The sequence below is a fragment of the Colletotrichum graminicola genome (genome assembly GCF_000149035.1).
Source record: "Colletotrichum graminicola M1.001 genomic scaffold supercont1.2, whole genome shotgun sequence".
Classification (NCBI taxonomy): Eukaryota; Fungi; Ascomycota; class Sordariomycetes; order Glomerellales; family Glomerellaceae; genus Colletotrichum; species Colletotrichum graminicola.
In genome coordinates, this window is record NW_007361006.1 from 1,092,103 (window position 1) to 1,115,578 (window position 23,476).

The window sequence follows — 23,476 nt, forward strand, 5'->3', positions numbered from 1 at the left end:
CGGATATGGGGAGATATTATCGGCTGTTGCGCAGACAAAACAATGGCATGTCTCAACGCCTCAAAATATGCCTCTCTGCTTTGAAGGTCTGTTGCTCCCTTCTTCTGTTGCTAAGAGCTGGACGGTTCGAGGGCGTCTTCGTCCAAAAAAAAAAAAAAAAAAAAAAGAAAAAAAAAAAAAAAGACGACGACGTTCCGGCGGCCGAGACAGCAACCCCGACGCCTCCTCTCGTGTTGGTTGCCTCGGCTGGTAAAGGAAGAGGTCCCTCGTTCCGCAGGAAAAGCAAAAAATAAAGGACGAACCTGCGACAGGGCTGTTCAGGCGGCGAGAGCCGAGAGAGAGAGAGAGAGAGAGAGAGAGAAACGCGCGCGCGCACACACACACACACACACACACACACACACACACACAAGGCACAAACCTGTTCGAGTGCCTGAAGCGCCGCTTGATACAGCCGATGCCTTGTCTCTCGTCCGGGCCAGCGTTTGTGTGACATGTCGATGAAGCCGCGGCGGTCTCCGACAGAAACGGGACGATCCGAAAGAGGAAGAAAAGGAAGGGGAGGGAAGACGCCTCGATGCGCCGATTTGCACCTGCATGTCAACCCCCCCAAATCTACAGAAATAACCGTCGGACAATTACCGTAAAGGAAATCTCGCATCAATGTTTGGGCCGAAGAGAGGATCGCGCAGACCGTGGGCACACAAGGCATGCAGGTGTTCGTCATGAGATGTTCATCGCTGCGGCTGGCGCGTCGTACGAACCCGCTTCTCGCGCCTTTTCTTTCTTTTTTCTCCCCCACGACGGTGAACCGCCTGTCTGCCTAGCTGGATCGGCATGCCTACTAACACCCCGCACGCTGACATACATTCGTACCGGTGTGAGGTCTCGGCGAGCTGCTTCATCGGCTGCGTGACCGTGGCACTCGTCTCATTGAGTCCCCGGACAGCCGCGACTTGCGACCAAAGTGTGTGTGTGTGTGTGTGTCCATCCGGGGGGGGTTGTATCTTTGACACTCGGTGACGTGTGCGTGTGTGAGCGTGTTTCTCTCTCTATCCAACAACTCCATTTCTCCCACACAGCATCGCCGCCGCCGCTGCCGCCGCCACCCTAGTCCCTCGCTCAGTGGAACACTCACTGTTGTTGGCAGGCTCGGCATCGTCAGCATGTCGAAAGACACTCCCGAGGTGACGGCTCGTTATGCAACCAATGGGACGGCCGAGAGGCGCCAGGCAGAAAGGAGAGGCATCTGAAACATGCTCTGCTCCCCGCAATGATACAAATCCGACGCAAGCCTCCCAAAAAAGCATGACAAGAGTGCTGTGTGTGTATGAGTTTGTAAGAGCACAGTGCGCTCTCCACCCCCGCGCGCGTCCGAGCTCGAAAGCCCGCGTCCACTGGGTTGGTCAGTCGCCGTATGCCCACGTGGTGACGGGGGCGGCTCAGAAGCAACGACCACATGCGCCTCCACCCCTGACCATCACACCACACACACTCTCAACAGGGGTTTGATGGACTGATTGCCACACCCGTCCCTCCCCAAGACCGCAAACCTGACGGGGCGCTTGGTAACGTTGCTCAGCGGGTTACGCACTCTCAATCTCTCTCTCTCTCTCTCTCTCTCTCTCTCTCTCTCTCTCTCTCTCTCTCTCTCTCTCTCTCTCTTTCTGTAGGCTGGTGCTCACCGCAGACACGGGTGAGACTGAGACAAGAGGGACGAGGCCAAAGCCTGATGGTGGTGCTGCTACTGCTGTTGTTTCTTGCCTGATCAGCTGAGCCTCCTTTCGTTAGTCGCCAATCCATCAGCTTTCCGCTTCAGGGATTAGCAGTCGCTACTGCAGGTACTACAACTATGGCGACGAGGCAACGTACCCAGTGTTCCCGTTTGGCACTCTCTGTCCCAGTTTGCGTCCGGTCCGCCTTCGCTTCCCGAGACAGTATACTCGGCCCCTTGAAGCTATTCCAATTTCTCTCTGAGCCGCAGCAAGGGGACACGAGTCCCAGTAGGACGGACGGACGGACGGACGGATAGACAGACGGACGGGAGGGACGTATTGGGGAAGGGGAGGGGCCTCAACTTGCTTTGGCTTTCCAGATGCGGCCTTCGGCGGATGTAGTTGATGGGCTTGTTTCTCCCTACTCAATGCATTGCAGCCTCCTGTATCCCATACGTTGCCGCCGTAGTCGTCGTCATATACCTAGTGCACCATCGATCGCCACCGACCCGCCGGCCGAGCATGCCAGGAATAGGTAGTGGCCATCCTCTCGGGGACAGGGCCTCTTCCATTCTAGGCAAGAGGATAAAAGTGTTCTCCGTCGTTTTTTCCTTCTTAGCCCCGGGCGCGGTACCCTAGCCTCAAAGCCGCATCTGAGACGAAAGAATCCAAATGGAGCTGTCTGTATCCGTATCAGAGCGTCCGCTCGTCCCGTACAAACGGTGGCACTTTACGGACATTGATTTACGGTTTCATCCGGTCAATGACCGTCCACAATCCCGCTAACAAGCCAGCCCTGTCCGTACGGAAAGCGAGCATCGACCGGGCTAGTGGGGGTTCCAGCCGGTTGATCGACCAGCAGGCACTGCACCTCGACGTTTTCAGAAGAGGCCGAATAATACAGGTACTTCCATGTTTCCTCGGCTGGTATGCTCTCGGTGTGCCGTTGGCTCGACGGAAACGCACGCCGTGCTATCTGTCACTGCACCCATCCATGCCATGGTTCACACCCTCTCCGGGCTTGCGACCCATGGTGGTGAGCGGTCATGTGGACTCGAGTGCTGGGGTTGGATTTGACGGAGAATTTGCCCTGCCTGTGCTGACGCCGCAAGTTCAGTCGATTCTCAACCCGTCAGCCTGGCCGAGCAGCCTCTAGAAATAGCCCATGTTATATCCGGACCATGCTCGATGCAGCTCTAGTCTGCGCTGTTATCAAACGACATATAGTGCCAGTCAGCCCGAGATGCTGTGTAATGACTGCACCGCCGTCCCCGCCGAGGTTAGCTCGTCGTCCTGTCCGACAATGCACTTCAGATGCTGCTCCAATCATGTCGTCAAACCACTCGTCGAGCCGTCCGACCACGAGTCTGTGCTGGGCCGCTCGTACGGAAGCTAGCATATCTCTGCCTGTCAAGAGGGTCACAGTCCGTGAGTCATGGCCGGCCGTTTCAACTCCGGTGAGACTGTCGCCGCGATAGTTTCCAAAGGTCACACCCACCTAGCCTGCAGAGTTAACGGTGTGCGGCGGTCCACTCAGCTCCCTCACGACGGTGCTCGGTGTGGTTGCGCATCTTGGTACTTTGTCGACATGTATCTTTTCGAGTTACATGTCGGTGTACGTCGTCGGATTAGCCATCGACCCATCGCGTGACGGCAAGGGTTGGCAGCGATGTTTCCAGCCACGGAAACCAAGGCAAGTAACATCCTTGCCCTAGCATGATATGGGAACAAATATAATCTCCAGGGCTATAGCAGACCTCTCGAAATGATTCATTCTGTCACGGAAGCTTGACAAAGGTTTGCTTTCGAGACAGCTGAGCTGCGTTTAATGGCATGTGTCATGCCAATTGGGAATTCACCCATCCTTGGTTGTCAACCCCCCCCCAAATACGGGAGCTCGGCCAATGGTATACAATTACCGTTCGAAAGCTCGAGAATAGTGGCGACTGCGACGCAATGCGCTCAGCCCCGAGGTTGCGACCGCGATCTCGCGATCACTTGACTCCCCCCATCGTGGGTGGCGTAACGTTGAAGCAGATAGAAACGGCAGCGTGCAACGCCAAGGAACTCGTGCGACAACAGCCAAGAGGAGGGGCGGCGTAGACGTCAACTGATGTTCGCGATTCCAATGGCTTGGGAAATTCTCAGTGCTGACTTGGACTGGGAGGTGAAGCCTAATCTGAGTCGTACTGTCGTAAAGCACCCTGGCATCAGCTAATAAACTTTAAGGCTAAACCAGCGTCCAGTACCGATTTCTAATCACCTTCGGGTGCCATGGGACCAGTTTCAGTTGTCGCTGATCTAGTCGAGTACCTATGGTTGCCCGAGCGTTGTTGTCAACACATGTTACCCACGGCTCTCCGGATAGACACTCCGGCACCGTGCCGCGTGGTAAAGCGCTAAGAGCCCGGAACTCCCGGCGGACTGAACGGCGATTACAAGCGCGTGTCATGCCTCTCTCGGAATACTGGGCCGGCACCCATGAGACGACGCCGGTGGTCTCTGAGGTAGCCCAGCGATAGAGTTCAGGTTCGTCATGTCTCCCTCCACCCCGGCACAACCCAAGGCAGGCCTGCGGCCTGGTTTCGACTCTGGAACCACTTTTCGTGACATTGATGTTTGAATGCTCTAGTCATACTTGTAAGCACACGACGAAGCCGTAACGAAACAAATCGCCTATTCTTGCTACATCTCGATGTGTTCAAGGAAGACGTCTCACGATTGTTGTGTGTCTATTAGAAACAATTTGGTAATTCTTTTGTTCGGGAGGGGCACACGAAACAATAGGCGGGGAACAGCCCCCAATGTGCGGTCCTCGGTATTCCAGTATATGCGATGTATCCCAGCAAATATGACAAGAGGTGTCAACTGCCGATCTGAAGTGGACCATTATTGTCCCATCGAGCAAAGTTCCCGGAGCAAGGAATACGAGCTCCCCGTGTTGCTGGGGGCCCTCTATTTGTCGCCCGATGTGGGCGGTTTGAACTCCCCTGCTCAGACGGTCACTCGCTTGCGCCTCAAGATGCGTCCTCCTCGGCGCCAGGATTCGGCATCTGGGTAGAACTGATCCAGTTCTCCATGCTGGCTTGACCAGCGGGCTGCTTGGCGTTCCCTGGTCCGCTCGAAGCCGCCAGTCTTAGACCATGTCGCTTCTTGACGACGAGGCAGAGCACGCGACCATAGATGGCAAAACCTTCGTATGAAACATCCATGGCCATCTTCTTCTTGTCATCGTCGTCATGATCGCCTTCAAACCCACCGCCCCGCTTCTTGATGCGCTTAGAGGGCGGAGAAATATCGTCCTCGGAACCTATTTCGATCGCTGAGGCTACATGTCCAGCATCATCGCCCGAAGGCAGCTCGTAATCGCCGTCAGAGCCGCGAGATTCCCCGCGTTGTCTTTTTGACCGCCGAGGCCGGCTTGTTTCATCGACGACGGGGATCCGGGAAAGCCCACCGGCATCGCCCTCGGGTTCGCTCTCCTCTCGAACGGGCACCGCGTCACCGGAGCCTTCGGCCTCCATGTCCAGATCGATGGGCGCATCATTTGTTTCGCCAATCAGCTTATTAGAGTTGGACTGCAGCCTGCCAGTTGCCTTGTCCCGGAAATGTTTGTGCTTAGTGAGCAGTGAGTGGCGAGTGTTGGTCTCAGTAAGGAACATTGACACCTCGAACTCATCTGTTCAATAAGACGATCAGCCAACTCTATTCAGTTCGAGGGGGGAAAGCCTACGTCTGACTTATTGTAGAAATGGAAGAAAATGTGGCTGAGCCGGCAAAAGTGACAGCAAGCAAGGCCACGAAACGGCGTGACGAACCTTGAACGACGACATCTTTGATGCTCTTCTTCTTGGAGCTTTTCTTCTTGGTGCGCTCCCTCTCCTTTTCTTCGCGCAGTTTCGGCAGCACCAAGTGACGAACGCTTTCAATGACCTTGGGCAATATGGGATTCCGGGGATTCAGGAGCCAGCTCTGTGCCAAGGCCGGATTATCGAGATAAATGCGACATTCGAGGACGGAATACTTGGTGATCCTCAGATACCGACGGAGGGGCGCCATTGATGTTCCAAAGAAACTGGGTTACAATATCGGGCGTGAAGTGTGTGCAGTATGAGATCAGACGTGGTTGCTGGGGTGTCTTTCTGCACCGTTTCTGTCAAGGTGTGGTGGGGGGTAACGTAACGAGGCCAAGACAAACACGATGACTGAGAATAAAAAGATGGCTGTAGATGTTGCGTACTGGTGTGAATGAATCAGCGAAGTCGACCGTGGGCATGTAAGGTCGTCTGGTATCTGTGAAGAAGAGAAGTTGTGGTTACATGGACCTACCCCAGGTAGGTAGGTAGGTAGGTAGGTGAGTAAGTGAAGCTCAAGGCGTGACGTCGGGCGAGAGGGCCCCCACGGCGCCGATGTACCTTTCCCGGATCCACCTGCACGCAATTGCGGTTGGGACAGGGACGTGTACTTGGGCTCCCCGTGCTGTTGCTTATGCGGGGCCGCTGCACGAAGCAGCAGCAGCAGCCTACGACCTCAGGCACAAAGCCACCCCATTGGCAGATCAAACATGGCCCCACTTAAATTTTATCGGAATCGCGTTATCCACCCGCGGCATCGTGTCGATTCTCATCGAGAGAGAGAGAGCTCAGCATCCCCCATACTCCCAAGTGCGCATTGCGGCTTACACTTAACCTTCCAGTGATGCTTACAAAGCGATCATGTCCAAGTCATGGGCGTCGACACTGAGGTTACCCAAGTCTACCTTTCCGTAAGCTCTGATCCCCGTCCGGCCCTCCGACCTCCGTCACCGCCCTCAGCTGACCCGTGACCTGCGGCCCGCCCTCAGACCGCGCCCGCTCTCGCAGTTCCGTGCCGACTACCTGCGCCGATCCGCGGATGACTTTTACCAATGGCAGCTATCCAACGAATCGAGGCCCGCGTTTTCTCTGCATGACGGCCCTCCGTACGCCAATGGAGGCCTTCATGTTGGTCATGCCTTGAACAAGATCTTGAAGGACATGATCAACCGGGTCAAGGTCCAACAAGGTCGGCCGCCCTCAGCCATCTTGGTCTTCGTCCGTGGACTGACATCGCCCTCGCAGGTTACCGTGTACGATACAGACCTGGCTGGGATTGCCATGGGCTCCCCATCGAGATGAAGGCCGTTGGCGCCTCCGGCGGCAAGGGCCTGACTGCGACCGAGATCCGCAAGGCTGCTAGACAGCTCGCCTCTGCCACGGTGCTGGAGCAGATGGATGGTTTTCGATCATACGGCGTCATGGGCGACTGGGATGCACGATGGACGACCATGGACCCCGACTTTGAGATCAGGCAGTTGCGCTTGTTCCAGCAGATGGTCCGTCGAGGTCTCATCTACCGCAAGAGCAAGCCCGTATACTGGTCGCCATCGTCGAGGACCGCCTTGGCCGAAGCCGAGCTGGAGTACAACGAGAACCACGTCTCAACGGCAGCCTATGTAAGGTATCCAATCACTGGCGGCCCGTCGTTGAGCGGCGTCTCCGGCCAGCTGTACGCCATCATCTGGACCACCACACCTTGGACGCTCCCCGCCAATAAAGCCATTGCTGTTCACGAGGACCTCGATTACGCCGTCGTATCTGCCAAAGGAGCCTCGTACCTGACCGCCGTCAGCCGACTGGAGGCCGTAAAGGCTCTCTTCCCCGAGGAGGAGCCCCAGGTCGTCGTGTCGTCCATCAAAGGTTCCGAGCTAAAGGGATTGAAGTACCACAACAGACTGCAGGGTGTGCAGTCCGCGCCGCAGCCCGTTATCCATGCAGACTTTGTCTCCGCCGACTCGGGAACCGGTCTCGTTCATATCGCCCCGGGCCATGGCTTTGAGGACTACGAGGCGTGTGCGCAACTCGGCATTGACGCCTTCGCGCCTATAGACGACGAGGGGAATTTCACCCGTGAAGCCTTCCCCGATGCCCCCGAAAAGTTGACCGAGGCCTCTTCAATTCTCAAGGGCGGCAGCAAGGCCGTTCTCGCCCTGATCCAAGACGATGTCTTGAGCGCCGCAAAGTACAAGCACAAGTACCCCTACGACTGGCGGACGAAGCAGCCCGTTGTTATGCGGTCCACCGCTCAATGGTTTGCGGACGTTGACAGCATCAAGGACGATGCCGTCGACGCACTGAAGGACGTCAAGTTCGTGCCGGCCTCGGGGCGCAACCGCCTTGAGAGCTTCGTCGTAGGCCGCAGCGAGTGGTGCATTTCGCGCCAGCGTGCCTGGGGCGTGCCCATTCCTGCCCTTTACAACGCCGACGGAGATGCCGTGGTGACGGAGGAATCTGTAAGCCACATCATCTCCGTCATCCAGCAGCGCGGCATCGATGCCTGGTTCTCGGATGCCCCCGACGAGCCTGCCTGGGTCGCCCCGTCTCTCAAGGGGCAGTTCCGCCGCGGCACCGATACCATGGACGTCTGGTTTGACAGCGGGAGCAGCTGGACGGAAAGCAACGGCCAAGCCGATGTCTACCTCGAAGGGTCTGACCAACATCGCGGCTGGTTCCAGTCTAGTCTGTTGTCATATGTCGCCGCCCAAAGAGCCGAGAGCGACGGGGCAACTCGGGTGCAGCCCAAGTCCCCCTTCAACACGCTCATCACCCACGGATTCACCCTGGATCAAGCCGGCAAGAAGATGTCAAAGTCGATTGGCAACACCATCACGCCTGCCCAGATCATGGACGGCACTTTGCTGCCTCCGATCAAGGTCAGAGGCAAGGCCAAGGTGGCCGGCGCCGGTCCGACATACGAGGCTCTGGGTCCGGACGCGCTGCGTCTCTGGGTGGCCAGCTCCGAGTATACCAAAGACGTAGCCGTCGGCCAGGCGGTCCTCAAGTCTGTCCACACGATTTTGGTCAAGTACCGCACCATCATCAAGATGCTGACCGGCTCGATGCACGAGTCGGCGCGCACCGCCCCGACGACTGCCCTCGACCACATCGCTCTCATGCAGCTGAAGGACGTCACGGAGGAGGTCCACCAGGCGTTTGCCGCGCACGAGTTCTACAAGGCCTTCAACGCCCTGAACCGCTGGGTGGCTAACGACCTATCGGCCTTTTACCTGGAGGCCATGAAAGACCGCCTCTACTGCGGCGACGGCGGCGGCGTCCTGGAGCCCATCTTCTTGGGTTTCCTCCGGATGCTGTCGCCTATGACCCCGCTCCTGGTCGAGGAGGCGTGGGACCACCGTCCCGAGTTCATGAAGGCCGACCGAGCTCTCCTCCACCCCCTGCACACCCCCCACGACGCCCCGATCCACGACCGGCCCCCCTCGGCCGTCGGGGAAGAGTCTCTCCGCAAGGACCTTCCGGTGCTCATCTCCGTCTCCGGCGCCGTGAAGGCGGCCCTCGAAAAGGGCCGGCTGGCCAAGGTCCTCGGCTCGTCGCTGCAGTCGTCGGTCGTCGTGACCACCGAGGACCCGGCGGTGGCCGGCGTCCTGGGCAAGTACGGCGAGGAGGAGCTGGAGGCCATGTTCGTCGTGTCGTCCGTGGAGACGAACGTGGAAGTGCCCCCTGGGGCCGCGTGGCGCTACGACGAGGCGTTCGAGGTCGACGGCGCAAAGGGGACCGTCTCGGTGCTGCCGCCCAAGGAGCACAAGTGCCCTCGTTGCTGGCGGTACGTCGCGCTGAAGGAGGACGCTCTCTGCCGTCGCTGTGAGGATGTCGTATAGAGCTTGTAAGAATAGACAGACCCGTGTATAGATGTGTTGCAAATAAAGGAGAAAAAAGATACCCCTCATGATGATACCAAGGTTCTCGAGAACCAAGTTTACTTCACAGACACACACACACACACATGACAAGGAGAGGCGACGACTGACAAGCCACTGAGCAAGGTATCATGGGCGCATAAAATTTCGACTCCCATCCCAAGGTCGCTCCACTAACTGGTCTTCTTTTTTATTTCTTATTTTCTTTTTTACATTTTCCCAATACCCTAGTCCTGAAGAGGCTGGCCCATGCCGCCGTAAGTAATCATCTTGGTGACCTGGTACTCGGAAATACCATACAGGGAACCCTCGCGGCCGAAGCCGGACTCCTTGACGCCGCCGAAGGGGGCGGCGGGGTCGGAGATGAGGCCGGTGTTGACGCCGACCATGCCGACCTCGAGGTGCTCGGCCACGCGGTGCACGCGGTGGATGTCGCGGGAGAAGAAGTAGCCGGCGAGGCCGACGTTGGTGGCGTTGGCCAGGGCGACGACCTCGGCCTCGGTGTCGAAGCGGAAGAGGCCGGCGACGGGGCCGAAGGTCTCCTCGGTCGCCATGGCCATGTCGGCGGTCATGCCGGTGATGACGGTGGGCTCGTAAAAGTTGCGGCCGAGCGCGTCCATCCTGGCGCCGCCGACGACGACGCTGGCGCCCTTGCGCTCGGCGTCGCGGACGTGGGCCTCGGCCTTGTCGACGGCGCGGTCGTGGATGAGGGGCCCGTGGGTGGTGCCGTCGGCGAAGCCGTTGCCGACGGCGAACTCGCGGACCTTTGCGGCGAACTTGTCGGCGAACTCGTCGTAGACGCCGCTCTGGACGTAGATGCGGTTGGCGCAGACGCACGTCTGGCCCGAGGAGCGGAACTTGGAGGCGACGGCGCCGGCGACGGCGGCATCGACGTCGGCGTCGTCGAAGACGATGAAGGGGGCGTTGCCGCCCAGCTCCATGGACAGCTTCTTGAGGGTGCCGGCGCACTGGCCCATGAGGAGCTTGCCGACGCCGGTGGAGCCCGTGAAGGAGATCTTCTTGACGGTCGGGCTGGCGGTGAGGGCGGCGCCGACCTCGGGGGTGTTGCCGAGGGCGGTGACGACGTTGACGACGCCCTTGGGCACGCCGGCGCGGTGGCCCAGCTCGGCGATGGCGAGGGAGGTGAAGGGGGTCTCGCCTGGCGCCTTGCAGACGACGGTGCAGCCGGCGGCGAGAGCGGGGCCGATCTTGCGGGCGATCATGGCGGCGGGGAAGTTCCATCTGGGCACCGTCCAGTCAGTTATTTGGTGTTCCATCCAAGATGTTTCCTATTCACAGTTTTCATTCACGGATGGCTAGGCCGGGTTGAAGAGGATGAGGGAGGGGGCGGGCGGCTTACGGCGTGATGAGGCCGCACACGCCGACGGGCTCCTTAACGGTCCACACGCGGTTCCCGGGCACGGAGGAGGGGATAGTGTCGCCGTAGATGCGGGGCGCCTCCTCGCTGAACCACTCGAAGAAGTTGGCTGCGTAGGTGACCTCGCCCTTGGCGTCGGCGACAGGTTTGCCGTTCTCCCAGGTGATGAGGGTCGTCAGGTCGTCGGCGTTCTCCATCATAAGGTCGTGCCACCGGCGCAGCAGCTTGGAGCGCTCGCGGCCCGTCTTGGTGCGGAAGGTCTCGAACGCCGTGGCGGCGGCGGCGATGGCGGCGTCCGTGTCGGCCTTGGCGAACTCGGGGCACGACGCGATCTTTTCGCCGGTGGCCGGGTCTGTTTGTCGGCAGTCAGCTTTACCCGGGGAGGGGGGGTGATGAGACATGCGGGCCGAGCTTACCGTTCACATCAAACGTCTTGCCGGACTTGGCCTTGACCCATTCGCCGTTGACATAGCAGACGTCCTGCTTCAGCAATGACGGGTCTTTGAGCTAAGAGGAGGTGTGTGAGCGAGCGAGCCATGCGGCTTGCCAATTGGATCGCGGCAGGGGTTTGCATTTACCTTGGGAACCATGGTGGAGGCGGCTCTGAGGGCAAATGGGATGACCGGTGTCCGGACAGATCGAAACAAGGTCCTCGGTACGAACCGTGACGCCGGGGCGACTGCTTTTTGTAGCAGGATGGGCATGATGGAGAGCCGATGTAGGGTGGGAGGGAGAAGAAGAAGAAGCAGAAGCAAAGTAGAAGCTCTTAGCTCGTTCGCTGATAGAGCTGTTGTAATGCCGGGAGCTGGAGTGTCTGTTTCGGATGAAGTTGAGGGCCTCTAGTGTTTCCGGTGCTAAAGCGCGAAGCTTGAACGCTTTCTTGTCGGTGACGAGCTAGCAGAGGAGAGGCAATTGAGAGTATGGAACGGCGCTCTCTCTCTGGAGCAGTTCGCGTTGTCGAGGCTCTTCAATGGCAGCAGATATGATGGTACCGCAGTAGAGGATCACGATATTTGGCTGCAGAGCTGCGCGCATCCGGGTGACGTTCGATGACGTCCCCCCACTTAGCTGACGGTGACCGGCCCGGTTGGTGATATCAGTCTGTGTTAAGATAACGCTCAGTGCCGGGGCGGGGCGACTAACAGATGATAGGTATTACTCCGTACGTTCCGGTGTCGAGCTGTTCCCCTGTTGTAGACCCCACTAGAACTATGACTCGCCTGCATCCACATGACATTTCACTCACTCACTCACTTGCCGCACTAGCAACTCACTTGCCGCACTAGCAACTCACTCACCCACTCACTCACTCACCCACTCACTCACTCACTCACTCACTCACCCACTCAGCACTCACTCACCCACTCGCTCACCCACTTCGTCGCACAGACTGCTTGATCGAGATGCTTCGCACTTATTGCAATGAACCGGAAATCGTATTAGACCAGCCAGTGCACATCTCTCACATCGACGTAGAATGACGCCAAACGTCCCCCTCTCCCCCTCTGTCGTGCAGCTAGAGCTTCCTGGTGCTCGTCTCATCCCCAAACAGCCTTTTGCATCTGGGAACCTCCGCACATGACTCTTGTTTGATCCTCGTGGGCTCATCGCCAACCTCATTCGGTCCTGGTGCTGCTTCCCTCGCCACCTTTTTTTTGCCATGGCCATGGGGGAGAAGAAGAAGAACAAGAAGAAGTATCTGCTGCCCCGTCCCCGCATCTCATACACACCTGCAGGCCAAGCTCTTGCTCCCAAGACCCGTCTTGCCGCTTTCCGCGGTGATCTCGCCCGTTTCCGACCAGCTCAACCGACCTGCATGCCGTCATGGTCATGGTCATGGTCATATACCACCCGCCTGACTTGTACTGACTTCCGCCTCGGCATCTTTTCCCGTCCCCTTCTGCAGCGCGACTGTTAAAATCCCCGCCGCCGTCGGCCACCGTCGTTTGATGCGGGGAAGAAGCTTTCATTGTCACCTCGAAAACCCAAAATCCGCTCCCCCTGGCAACAACAACACCCGCCGCCCATCATGCCCGCCTCGATCGCCATCCGGTCACTCGGCTCCATCCTCAGCCATGAGATCCGTTGCCTCTTCACCGCCTTCCCGCCCTCTTATGGCCTGCTGGCGTGGGCCGGATTTCTCCCGCACATCGTCGACGCCCTCGCGGTGACGCGCGACATGGCCCCCATCGCCGTCCCCGGCCCCGAGGAGGCCAGCGCCGTCTTCGATGCCTTTGTGAGCTACTCGCTCGAGTTCGCCTTCTTCCCGGACTTCGCCGGTAAAGGCCCCCTCGAATCTTCATTACCCTAGACTCGAGTAAACCTTGCGTCTCGAATCGGCTCTGACTATCCCCCCTCCCGTATGTGTTAGGAAACGCCTCGGCCCCGAACACCTTCTCGGACAACCTGCTGGCCAACATTGGCGCCCTGCAAGGCGTCCGTCCCTACATCCGGGTCGGGGGCAACACGCAGGACTACGCCCTGTACGACGAGTCGCTCCCGTACGCAGTCAACGGCACGTACGACTTCGACCGGTCGAGGGACTACCCGACCACCGTCTACATCGGCCCGTCCTTCTTCGAGTCCTACGGCACCTTCGCCGACACAAAGTTCACGCACGGCTTCAACCTGGGCCTGGGCGCCAACCGCTCCGAGGGGTGGGAGACGCTCAAAGCCACGGTGCCGCTGGCGTGCAGGGCCATCGGAAAGGACAACCTCGACGTCTGGGAGTACGGCAACGAGCCGGACCTCTACTCGACCTCGGCCCAGGGCCCCGTGCGGCCCCCGTCGTGGGACGAGGCCGCCTACGTCGCGCAGTGGCTCAACGGCACCCGCGAGATCGCCCGCGTCCTCGCCGCCGCGTGCCCCGACTTCCCCGCGCCGCCGGCCTTCAAGGCCCCGTCCAACGGCGGCACGGCCAACCGCCTCCGCGCCCCCGCCCAGTGGGCCGCCGGCCTCAACGCCGACGCCAACGTCGCCCTCTTCTCCACCCACAACTACATCAGCGGCGCCGAGAGCCCCGGCGTCACCCTCCAGGGCACCCTGATGAACCACACCCGGACCGTCGAGTCCGTCCGCGCCCACGTGCGCGAGTACGCCAACATGACGGCCCGCTTCGGCCACGACGCCGTGCCCCCGCACATCCTGGGCGAGCACAACTCGCTCTACAACCAGGGCAAGCCGGGGCTGTCCAACTCCTTCGGCGCCGCCCTCTGGGGCGTCGACTTCAACCTCTACGCCGCCTCGCAGGGCATCAAGCGCAGCCACATGCACATGGGGACGGACTACAGGGTAAGGTCCCTCCTCCTACTCCTCCTCCTCGTCCTCCCCTTACCCTTCCCTTGCATTTGTTTTGAAAAAGAAAAGAAAAGAAAAAAGGCTAAAATCCTCCTCACAGTACCAAAGCTGGCAGCCCGTACACACAAACACAACCGCCCTCGGCACCAAGGCGCCGTACTACGGCAACATCGCCGTCGCCGCCTTCCTCGCCCCGCCCTCCTGCTCGTCCTCCTCATCCTCCTCCTCCTGCCCCCCCGTCTCCGTCGCGCACATCCCGCTCGGCAACGACGGCGACGACGGGCACGCGGCCGCCTACGCAGCCTACCACGGCACGGCGCTCGTCCGCATCCTCCTCGTCGACCTGCACGCCTACAACTCGACCGTCAACGGCACGGGCACCACGCCGGACCCGGACCCGACGAGGGAGGACCGCGCGACCTTCACCCACAGCTTCGCGGTGCCGCCGTCGTCGTGGCGCGACGGGGGGCTCGCCGGCCTGCGCCGCCTCCGCGCCAACGGCAGCGACGCCGTCACCGGCGTCACCTGGGACGGGTGGAGCTACAACCACGAGCTGGACGGCGGCAGGCCCGTCCGCCTCGACAACGTGACGGTCGGTGAGAACGCGCTGGTCGACGGCGGCCGCGTCGTCTTCACCGTCTCGGCGTCCGAGGCTGTCGTCATTAGTGCCCCCGACAGCGGGTGCTGCTAGGCTTCTTAGGTACGGTATGGGGCGGTTTTTTTCTTCTTTCAAAATAGGGTTTCTTGATGGGTGGGTACACACACACACACATACATAAACACACACACATACATATATATAAGTATCTATATACTCGGAAAGAAATGGGCATGTTCCCCTCATAATGGCGTTTCCCCCTCCCTTGACGCATATCGGGCTCCCGTCCGCCGAGAATGCCTCCCACCCTCTTTAGCCCCGAGCCGCCTTTTGAATTCATACATACAAACCCAACGCTTCTCTCTACGTCATGTCATCTGGCCGTCTTCATATACGACGCCGTAGGCGTCAACCCAGACGTGGACGGGACGGTCCCTCAAACAACCCAATCAAAAGTGACGAACGAGGTATATGATGGAAAACCAGTCTGAATTTGAATCATCCTCAGGGTGGGTAACAAAACAAAAAAAAGACCAAGTCAAAGGGTATCGAGAATACCAATAAGCCTACACCCCCCAAAACGAAAAGAACCACTGAATGAAAACTGCCAAACCAAACCAAGCCCGAAAAGCCATACCCTGCCATTTATACAGTTCCCCTACCAAAAGAATGCAGTTTGTCAAAACTCCCCGAAAAGACACCGATATCGCTTTTTTCTTTCGAAATGTAGAATACCATCCCTATCCATCCTCCACATACGCACACACGCACCCCAGCTCTCTAGTTCAGTCGGGGGCTCTTCCTGCGAGGTCCCAGGCTCGACGAGAACGACGCCGGGGGCACGTTCTCGCGCCCCTCGATGGGGAGCAGGCTGCTCTGCTTGCGGCCCTTGGCCACAACGTGCCTCGCCGAGGCGCGTTTGTTGAAGAGCAGCGGGGCCGTGTGCTCGTTGATGGACATGATGCTGGCCGACGGGTCGTAGCCGACGCTGCCGGCGGTGTTGGGGTTCACTTCGCGAAGGCTCATGTTAAAAGGGGGCATCTCCGAAATCATGCTGAGGGCCGACATACGGGTCGACGCGCGCGCTGGCGGTGAGCGAGGAGGCGGCATGTCGTTTTCATTGTCCGAGAAGACGGCCGGGTCGGACCCCGCCTTGGTGGGCGTGGCTCCCTCGCCGAGCTCGGCGAGGAGGGCCTCGTGGGCCTCTGTCCGGGGGAGGTTGGTCGGGTACTGGTACTGGACCTTCACGGGGGTCTCTCCCGTGGGACGGTACTCCTGGATGGTCGTGGACTCAATGTCCTCACGCAAGGCGGCCAGCGGCTTCGATAGCTGCTGGGTCAACGGGTTCAGGCCCTGCTGCATCTCTCCCGTCTCCGTCTCCATCTCCTCGCCCAGGTCCTTGACGCGGTCAAACGTCGACTTGAAGTGGCGTGCGATGCTGTCGAAAGACTTCTCCACGGTCGACGACAGGCCCTGCACGGACTCGCCGTGCCGCTCGTGGTGGGAGGCGTTCTCGGAGCGTGCACGGGTGACGAAGTCGTCCAATGCCTCCATCTGCACATCGAGGTCCTTCAACTGCTCGTCCACAACGCGGACAGTCTCGGCATGTACGGATTTGGTCGTTGCTTGGATGGCCGTGCTGTGCTCTTCGGCGGTCTGTGAACGGTTAGCATTATACCAAAATGCAGCGAGGGCTCGTTGTTGGCTTACACTCCAGTCATCCTTCAGCTTGCTCTTCATGGCATCGCGCGACTTGGCCATATCGTCCAAGAATTGCCCCTCCTTTTCGTCCCAGACCTCCATGTCCTCGGAGTACTGGGCCATATTGCCTTGCAAGGAGTCGTTCGAGTCTAGGACGCTCTTCTGGAGGTGCGCCGTTTTCTCGGCCAGCCTGCTCTCTTGGGTTTCCGCCTGAGCATTGATGAGAGTGGTGATCTGGGCCAACAGATTCCGTCGGTCCTGAGCCGCCTGCTTCCTCTCCTCGTCAAGGACCCGCTGCATCTGCGAGGAAATGTCCTCGTTTTGCTCGACAATCGTATCGGTCGCGTTTTGGAGTTGTTGCCTGAGCCTGTCGGATTCACTTCGTTGTGTGGTGATGTGCGTCATGAGATCCTCGAAGATGCCCTTGAACTCTTTGCCCAAGGAGCTGTACGAAGTGTGCAGCTGCGTCTGGGTTAGCGGTGAAGCTCAACGGGCAGAAGAAAAGAAAAAGTGAAAAAGGTCCGTAATGTCTTACCTGGCTGTGAAAAGTGTCGAGCTCGCTGAGGACATCGGCAGCGATACGCTCCGCGGCACCGGCAATGGCCTGGAGGCTCTGACCGACCTGCTGCTTGACCGTGTCGCGAACGACCTTGATCTCCTCGAGGACGTCGTCCATCTCGTCCTTGGACTTCTCCTTCTGCTCCAAGAGCTCTCGGCGTGATGCTGCAAACGAATCCAGCTGCTCGTCGAGGAACTCTTGTGTAGTGGAAAGCTTCCGCAGCTCCTCGCTGACGAACGAGTTCATGCGCTCGGAAATGCCCAAGATGCTCTGCCGTTGCTTGTCTTGAAAACTCTGCACGCGTTGCTCCACCAGGTTTGTCACCTCGCTCACCTCGGCTTGTGCGGTACCCCAAGCGCTCCGGTTGATGGACTGGAGGTCAGACTTGCGTTTGTTCTTGGCCCGGAGGCCATCGACATCGTTCACCGTCTTCTGCAGGGTGGCAATCAGCTCGCCGCCGACCTCGGCCAGCTTCTCCTCGGTTTCTTGGTGGGCCCTGCGGAGGTGCGTCTCTTCTGCCAGGCTCCTTCTTGTCGCCTTGAGAACGAGCTCCGTCTGCTCGAGCACGCCCTGCGTCTCGTCGAGCTCTGCCTTGGTGCCCTCGTGATCCTTGCGTAATCCCATGAAGCTGGACGTCAGGGCAAACAGCTCCTGGACCTTGTTCTTGAGGTTGTTCTCGAGAGTCTCCATCTTGGCGGCTTGTTCTTCCATGACGATGCGTCGTGACTCGCTCTGCGCCGTCATTTCCTCGTACGACTCGTTGGAGAGGTAAACGCCGTTGCGCTGGCGGGTGGTGATCAGCTCGCTCTTGAGCCTCTCGATCTCGGTGGCAAAGTCCCTAAGAAGCATCCTCTTGTTGATCAAGGCGTTCAGTTGCGGCTTGTTGCGGATGTTCTTTGCCCTAAAGGCGTAGTCGAGGGTCGAAATGGTTTCCTCCAGATTGCTCTTGGCGGGCGAGATGGTGGCGATGATGCATGTTTTGGTCTGGCCACCAAGGGAGTCTTGTAGCAGTCGAGTTAGTTTCGACTCTCTGTAAGGGATATGCTGGCTCTTGTCAACGAGGGCGTTGATGACGCGGCCGAGCGTCAAAAGACTTTTGTTGATCAGGCCGGCCTCGGCGGCTCGCTTGTTCTCGGCGCCGGACCGCTGAATGTTTTCACTACCGGCCAGATCGACCAGGTTGAGCTTGCCAGCGCTGACGTAGTCCTCGGCACCATCCTCGCCATTCTTTCGGACGTAGGCGGTGACGGTGAAGACGGTGTGACTTCGGCTACTGAGGTCGTTGCACTTGGTTGCCGCCACCTGGCGCTTCAAGCTTCCATCCTGAAGAACCTTGATGCCCTCGCCGGCGTTCCTGATGTGTCTCTCCTCCATTCCCTGCACGACGGTGGTGGCATGCCTCCTCGATGTGTCGTCAAAGATCTTGAGCTTGGGGCCGTCCTCGACGGCGATGAGGTCGCGCAACTCCTCGTTGTAAAGCTCGATAAAGGAGCACTTGACGCAGCTCTCGGTGTCGTCGACCTCGAGTTTGTTGAAGAGCGCCTGAAGAGCCCTGGGGATGATACCGGCGTTGTCGGAGAGGAGGCCCAGGGTTTCCGACATATCGCCGGACATGGTGTAGGTCTTGCCGGTGCCGGTCTGGCCGTAGGCGAAGATGGTGCAGTTGAAGCCAGCAAGCATCTACATGGTGTCAGCGGGACTGTGTCGAGCAAAATGGGGGAAATGAGAAAGAAAAGAAGGGGAAAAAAAAAGATTGACCGGGAGGGGTAGAACGAACCTCGTCCAAGATGGGTTTGACGACATCGTCAAAGACCATAGTCTGGTCGGCGGCGGCAGAGAAGACGCGGTCAAAGTTGTACGTCTTGTTGCTCAGGGCGTTGGCGCCGAGCTTCAGCTCGACATTGGTGCCCTTGGCGCCGTCGGCCTGGACGACGACGGCGCTGTTCTCGCGGACCTCGCGGTCGTTGCGGCCTCTGCAGCGGACGACGACGTTGATGTTGGTCTCCTGTCCCGGGGTGTCGAAGTCGTAGTCGCGCTCCTTGCGCTTCGTCGCGGTGGTGGCGACGGAGGCGACGGACTCTGCGGGCGAGGCGGCGCGCTCTCCCATCCTGGAGGGGGCATTCTGGTACCGCAAGTTGGAGGTGCGCGTCCCCGGGCGCACGCTCGCGCGAGCTGCGGCGCCGGTACGCACGTTGGACGAGGTCGGCCTCGTCAGCTCCCGTCTGGAGCTCATGGTTTTTGTGTGGTTTGTTTTGTTTTGCTTGTATGTGTATTCGAATCTCGGTGATGGCGTATTAAACAGGTTGAGGGCAGCAAAGTCAACTCATCCGAGAAGCCAAAAGGGTCCCTACTCTACCAAGCGCGCGGTGGGTGTTGATGTTTGATATACCGTGTGAGGCAAGGTAGTAGGAACGGGCAGAGAGAGAGAGAGAGGGTGTGTATGTGTGTGTGTGTGTGTGTGTTGACAAAGAGCCGGGGTTGGTAAACAGACCATGCGCGCCCAAGTGGGGAGAAGCTCTGTGGTTGGCTGACGGCCTCACCGTTGCCCAGGAAACCGCACCCCCCCCATAGCGCTCTCCACTCCCCCCCTCCGCTCACCTATTTTGCTGGCTGTTGTGGCGTCATTCTACCGGCCGGTGGCGTCGCTCACCAAGCCTCCGTCCATCTTGACAAAAAGTCCATCTCTTTAAGGTGGGATTTAGTTCGCAAAACAAAATTAATATCATGTCAGACTGGCTGAATACTTTCAACCCGACTGGCTGACAGAAAAAGTCTCCACTGTTCATGCCTTGTGGACATGCCAAAAGAGGCACTAACTAACCAATAACTAACCACCACCAACACCACCACCACCACTGCACGTTGCCGAGTTGCTTGCTTAAACATCATCAATGACAATGCGTCGTGACAACTTCGTTCCTCGTCATTTTCATTCACTGTCCCTCGTTCCTCTCCGAGCCTTCAAGCCCGACTCGCATGAGGGTGCCCGGCCATATGGTGCCATTCGCCCGCTTCATCTCAAAGTCGGCGACGATGCTGAACCCCAGCTTTCTGTAGAACCTATATTGCTCATCTGTCAGCTCTCGGGCGTCGAGTCTTCCAATTTCCCGGCCCAAGTACTTACTCGACCAATTTCCTCCCGTTTCCCGCCCACGCATCGAGGTAGAGCGTCTTCGCCCCCCTCTCGAGCCCGTAATCCCTGGCTTGCTTCACAAGCGCCTCCCCGGCCCCCTGGCGCTCATGTCCCGTTCTGAAATCCGTGACCAACACGTCTAGATACACGAAGCCCTCTTTCCCTTCCAGCTCGGCACGGATGGCGTCCACGTGAAACTGCGACTTGACATGCCCGGGGAGCCAGTTGTCGCGGACGAACACCGCCCCGACCGAGAGCAAGAGCGCCCCGTCGTCGCCCGTCCAGTACCGGAGACCGGCGTGCCGCCTCGGCTCGTCGTCGCCGCCGCTCGGGATAAGGAGAGGCGCCGCCGAAGACGGCTGGACCTCGGCGTCCGCGATGAAGATCCGTAACGCCTCCCCCTCGCCCCTTGCCCGATACCTCTCCGACGCTCGAACGTCCCTCGCCGTTTGCTCGCGAAACCCCTCCTTTTCGCTGAAGGGCCGGGATCCCCACATGCCGTGGCTGCCCATCGCTTCGAGGTACGGTAGCGTCGAATCGAACACCTCCACGATGTAGGCGTCATCCTGGGGAAGCGCCCCCGCCTCTCTGATCCGCAGCTTGTTCATGATTCAAAGCTAGAGAAGGGACAAAAAAGAAGAAGAAAAAAGAAAGAGTAGAGCAGTCCGGCGCTATGTTTCAAACGCAGTTGGCGGGAATGATGAGAACGAAAGGCGTCAATGTATGAGCAGATACGAGGTTCCAACACACACGCCACCCCCGCATAGCAATACTTATCTGCCGTGCTGTCTAATGTAGCCCTGTCATCATGCTATTCCCCGCTCTTTCTTCCCCGAGATCACAACGTCAAGTGTTGTAGAAACACCAACGTGTCAAGAGCAGTGTGTCAAAGCTACTTCATAACCACCTGCTTATCCTGTTTACCCAAGAACCGTCTATCCGGCCAAGCACAACTCTTAGACGTGCAGGACGCCTCGTTTGTATACCAGGTGGTAGTACTGGGCCATGCATGGTGTTTGTCGAATTGTCGGATTGAACGAGGAGGGCCGGCCTATTGGGGCCGCGATGCCGACAGATATTCGCTTCCCTATGCGCACTACGACACATATCATGATGGGAGACGGCGACAACGTCTTTTCCCCATCTCGGTGGCAAGCCGTCATATGCGGGATCCTCGCCTCCCACAAATAGCAAAAGCCAGCCAACGAAGGGATCTCTCTTTCCCTCTCTCGGTCGTGACCGTCCGTAACTTGCCGGGCATGAATGTGATGGGTCCGAGCTGCTCATGCTCGCGTATTCCGGCTTGCCTCTCTTGTCCAACTCCAGGCCCAGCGGCTGCTGCCAAGTCCTGAGTTCTTGCGAGCATGTGCTGTTAATCCCCGTCCGTAAGGTCGAGAGGCGTGCTTTTCAGCCTTTCTCCGAAGATTGTGCTACATCTGAGATATGCCTGTCTTTGCTGCCCGTCGCGGTCCAGAGAGTGCCCCTAAAATTTGCATACGACCGCGTAGCGTAGTCTCATGGCATTCATCAATGCTGCCGAACTCGGCCAGACTGCGACAAGTCTTGACCTTACGGGTATTGCGCGGCAGCTGCAGGCGGGGTGGCGAGGCTGCTCGAGAAGTTGCATCGGGATCCCGACAGAGCTGCAACATGGTTAGCCTTGGCCGGGGTAAATAATGCCAAACCTGGTCTCTAGTTGCAACGGGGGCTTCGCAAGGCGAATCTGGAGTCAAAGCTGTCTTACCTGATGATGCACCAAAGGTTTCCTGCCCCAAGCATTTCCGCATGACCAAGCATGGCGATCCTAAATCATATCGGGCTGTGCTGAGAAGTGGGTGATTCTTCGGCGTTAAGGAAGCCCAATCGTATCCCTGTTGGCGTCATGTTGGAACATTTTCTTCTCGCAGTCTTCAAGAGCGATTCATGGTCTTGTACATAGGTAGACTCCATTCAGCTAGTGCCTGAATGGTATGTGAGGCCATCTCCGTGCGTAGCCGCACGGTTGGTCGACACAGATGTCTTGAAACTGCTAGCCGATGCCGGCGCTAACCAGTGCATCTCATCTAGAGATCCCAAGGATTGAATCCAGGCGGTTTACTTCAGATGCTCGAGATAACCAAACTTGTCCACTGAGCAAAGATGGCAGTCGTGCTCACCAATGCCAGTGGTGTGAGCAACCAATAGTACGGTGATAACGCCTTTGGGTTTCGAACGAAGGAGTCTGGAGTTCCTGATTGGGATAGGAGCCAGCCATAGAGGCCAGATAGACGTGCTTGCGGGCCCTTCTCTTGGACAATGCAATACTAGGACGAGCGCAACGTGAATGCAAAGCCCCTTCATGGGCATAGGAGATGGCCCTGATTGGCGACGGCGCTTTCACCCGGAGGCTCGAATGGACACGGCCCGCATCACCATAACCCTGAAGTTGCAAAGAAGCATTCTAATACCCTAATGTTTGGCCAACCTTGGGGACTCGAGGGCTTGCAGGTCGGTATCAGGAGTGAGATTCATGTTCTGTCGTGATAGCACAGTCTCCCGTTCGTCTCTCTGCCGCTGTAGGGTTTTATTCATGGACCCGGCTATGTTTTTCAGCGGTTGCTAATATATTACACTCCTATGGCCTTGACTCTTACATTTATGCGAGAATTCGCCGTGTGGCTTTTCCAAGAGAGATGGATCACAGGTCATGGAACACCAGGCGGCAGTGCTCATCTTGAGGTCTTCGTGCCAAGGCAAGTGATTGCTTCGAGCGTGGAAGTCTCTTGAGTCCAGTCCGTTTTCAAAAGTTGCAGAAAAGTCAATTGAAGGACAGAGCATTGAGAAAAGGGGCTTGAAGTTAACGGTGAGCATTTGAAGACGAGATACGAGCTCGGGAATCGTTAGACAGGCGTAATGGCGACGGCACCCCCATGACGAGCCTGAGGAAGCATTATCCGAGCATGGGCTGTGTCGCAATGGGTAATTCGATGGTATGCCTCTCGGACGAGCCATTCTAGCTAGTAGGAAGCCTAGACGCTTCTCGGGGCAATGGTAGCGGCGGTAGGACGTCGGGTGTGATGTTGTTGAAGTCGTGTGATAATGGGTTGCAGTGGTGGTCTGTGACGGTGGTCGAGGCGACATTTTGAGTATTTGCAAGACACGTGCGGCACCACTTCAGGCGATCTCAGATCCGGGGAAGCCGTAAAGGAGGGTCGACGGAGGGACTCGGAATGAGGGGAGCAAGAAGCATCTTGTGATGGTGTTGGTGGCGGTGATGGCGGTCTATCCTTGCGAATTGGCAGACCGGATTACACAACAAGAGCAACCCGTGAAACGGAAGCAAAAGTTGTTGGATGAATGCCGGTCTGTGGGTATCAAGCCTTG

The 23,476-nt window shown here is 58.2% G+C and overlaps 7 protein-coding genes across 7 annotated transcripts; 3 read left to right on the forward strand and 4 right to left on the reverse strand.

Moving 5' to 3' along the window:
• Nucleotides 1–4,732: 4,732 nt before the first annotated feature.
• On the reverse strand, nt 4,733–5,774 carry GLRG_00759 (uncharacterized protein; the record flags this gene model as incomplete). Its single annotated transcript, XM_008091444.1, has 2 exons — nt 4,733–5,394; nt 5,534–5,774. The coding sequence occupies 2 exons, from the start codon at nt 5,772–5,774 to the stop codon at nt 4,733–4,735; spliced, it is 903 nt and encodes a 300-aa protein (XP_008089635.1).
• Nucleotides 5,775–6,430: 656 nt separating this feature from the next.
• On the forward strand, nt 6,431–9,408 carry GLRG_00760 (isoleucyl-tRNA synthetase; the record flags this gene model as incomplete). The annotated part of the gene is made up of 3 exons (XM_008091445.1): nt 6,431–6,480; nt 6,559–6,758; nt 6,815–9,408. The coding sequence occupies 3 exons, from the start codon at nt 6,431–6,433 to the stop codon at nt 9,406–9,408; spliced, it is 2,844 nt and encodes a 947-aa protein (XP_008089636.1).
• Nucleotides 9,409–9,674: 266 nt separating this feature from the next.
• Nucleotides 9,675–11,529, reverse strand: GLRG_00761 (succinate-semialdehyde dehydrogenase; the record flags this gene model as incomplete). Its single annotated transcript, XM_008091446.1, has 4 exons — nt 9,675–10,689; nt 10,808–11,177; nt 11,242–11,332; nt 11,404–11,529. The coding sequence occupies 4 exons, from the start codon at nt 11,527–11,529 to the stop codon at nt 9,675–9,677; spliced, it is 1,602 nt and encodes a 533-aa protein (XP_008089637.1).
• Nucleotides 11,530–12,485: 956 nt separating this feature from the next.
• On the forward strand, nt 12,486–12,743 carry GLRG_00762 (uncharacterized protein; the record flags this gene model as incomplete). Its single annotated transcript, XM_008091447.1, has 1 exon — nt 12,486–12,743. One exon carries the CDS (start codon nt 12,486–12,488, stop codon nt 12,741–12,743), a length of 258 nt encoding a protein of 85 aa, XP_008089638.1.
• Nucleotides 12,744–12,854: 111 nt separating this feature from the next.
• On the forward strand, nt 12,855–14,813 carry GLRG_00763 (beta-glucuronidase; the record flags this gene model as incomplete). The annotated part of the gene is made up of 3 exons (XM_008091448.1): nt 12,855–13,104; nt 13,197–14,116; nt 14,223–14,813. 3 exons carry the CDS (start codon nt 12,855–12,857, stop codon nt 14,811–14,813), a joined length of 1,761 nt encoding a protein of 586 aa, XP_008089639.1.
• Nucleotides 14,814–15,500: 687 nt separating this feature from the next.
• Nucleotides 15,501–19,213, reverse strand: GLRG_00764 (kinesin motor domain-containing protein; the record flags this gene model as incomplete). Its single annotated transcript, XM_008091449.1, has 4 exons — nt 15,501–16,376; nt 16,431–16,883; nt 16,957–18,660; nt 18,758–19,213. 4 exons carry the CDS (start codon nt 19,211–19,213, stop codon nt 15,501–15,503), a joined length of 3,489 nt encoding a protein of 1,162 aa, XP_008089640.1.
• Nucleotides 19,214–19,913: 700 nt separating this feature from the next.
• Nucleotides 19,914–20,721, reverse strand: GLRG_00765 (acetyltransferase; the record flags this gene model as incomplete). The annotated part of the gene is made up of 2 exons (XM_008091450.1): nt 19,914–20,040; nt 20,105–20,721. 2 exons carry the CDS (start codon nt 20,719–20,721, stop codon nt 19,914–19,916), a joined length of 744 nt encoding a protein of 247 aa, XP_008089641.1.
• Nucleotides 20,722–23,476: the final 2,755 nt, after the last annotated feature.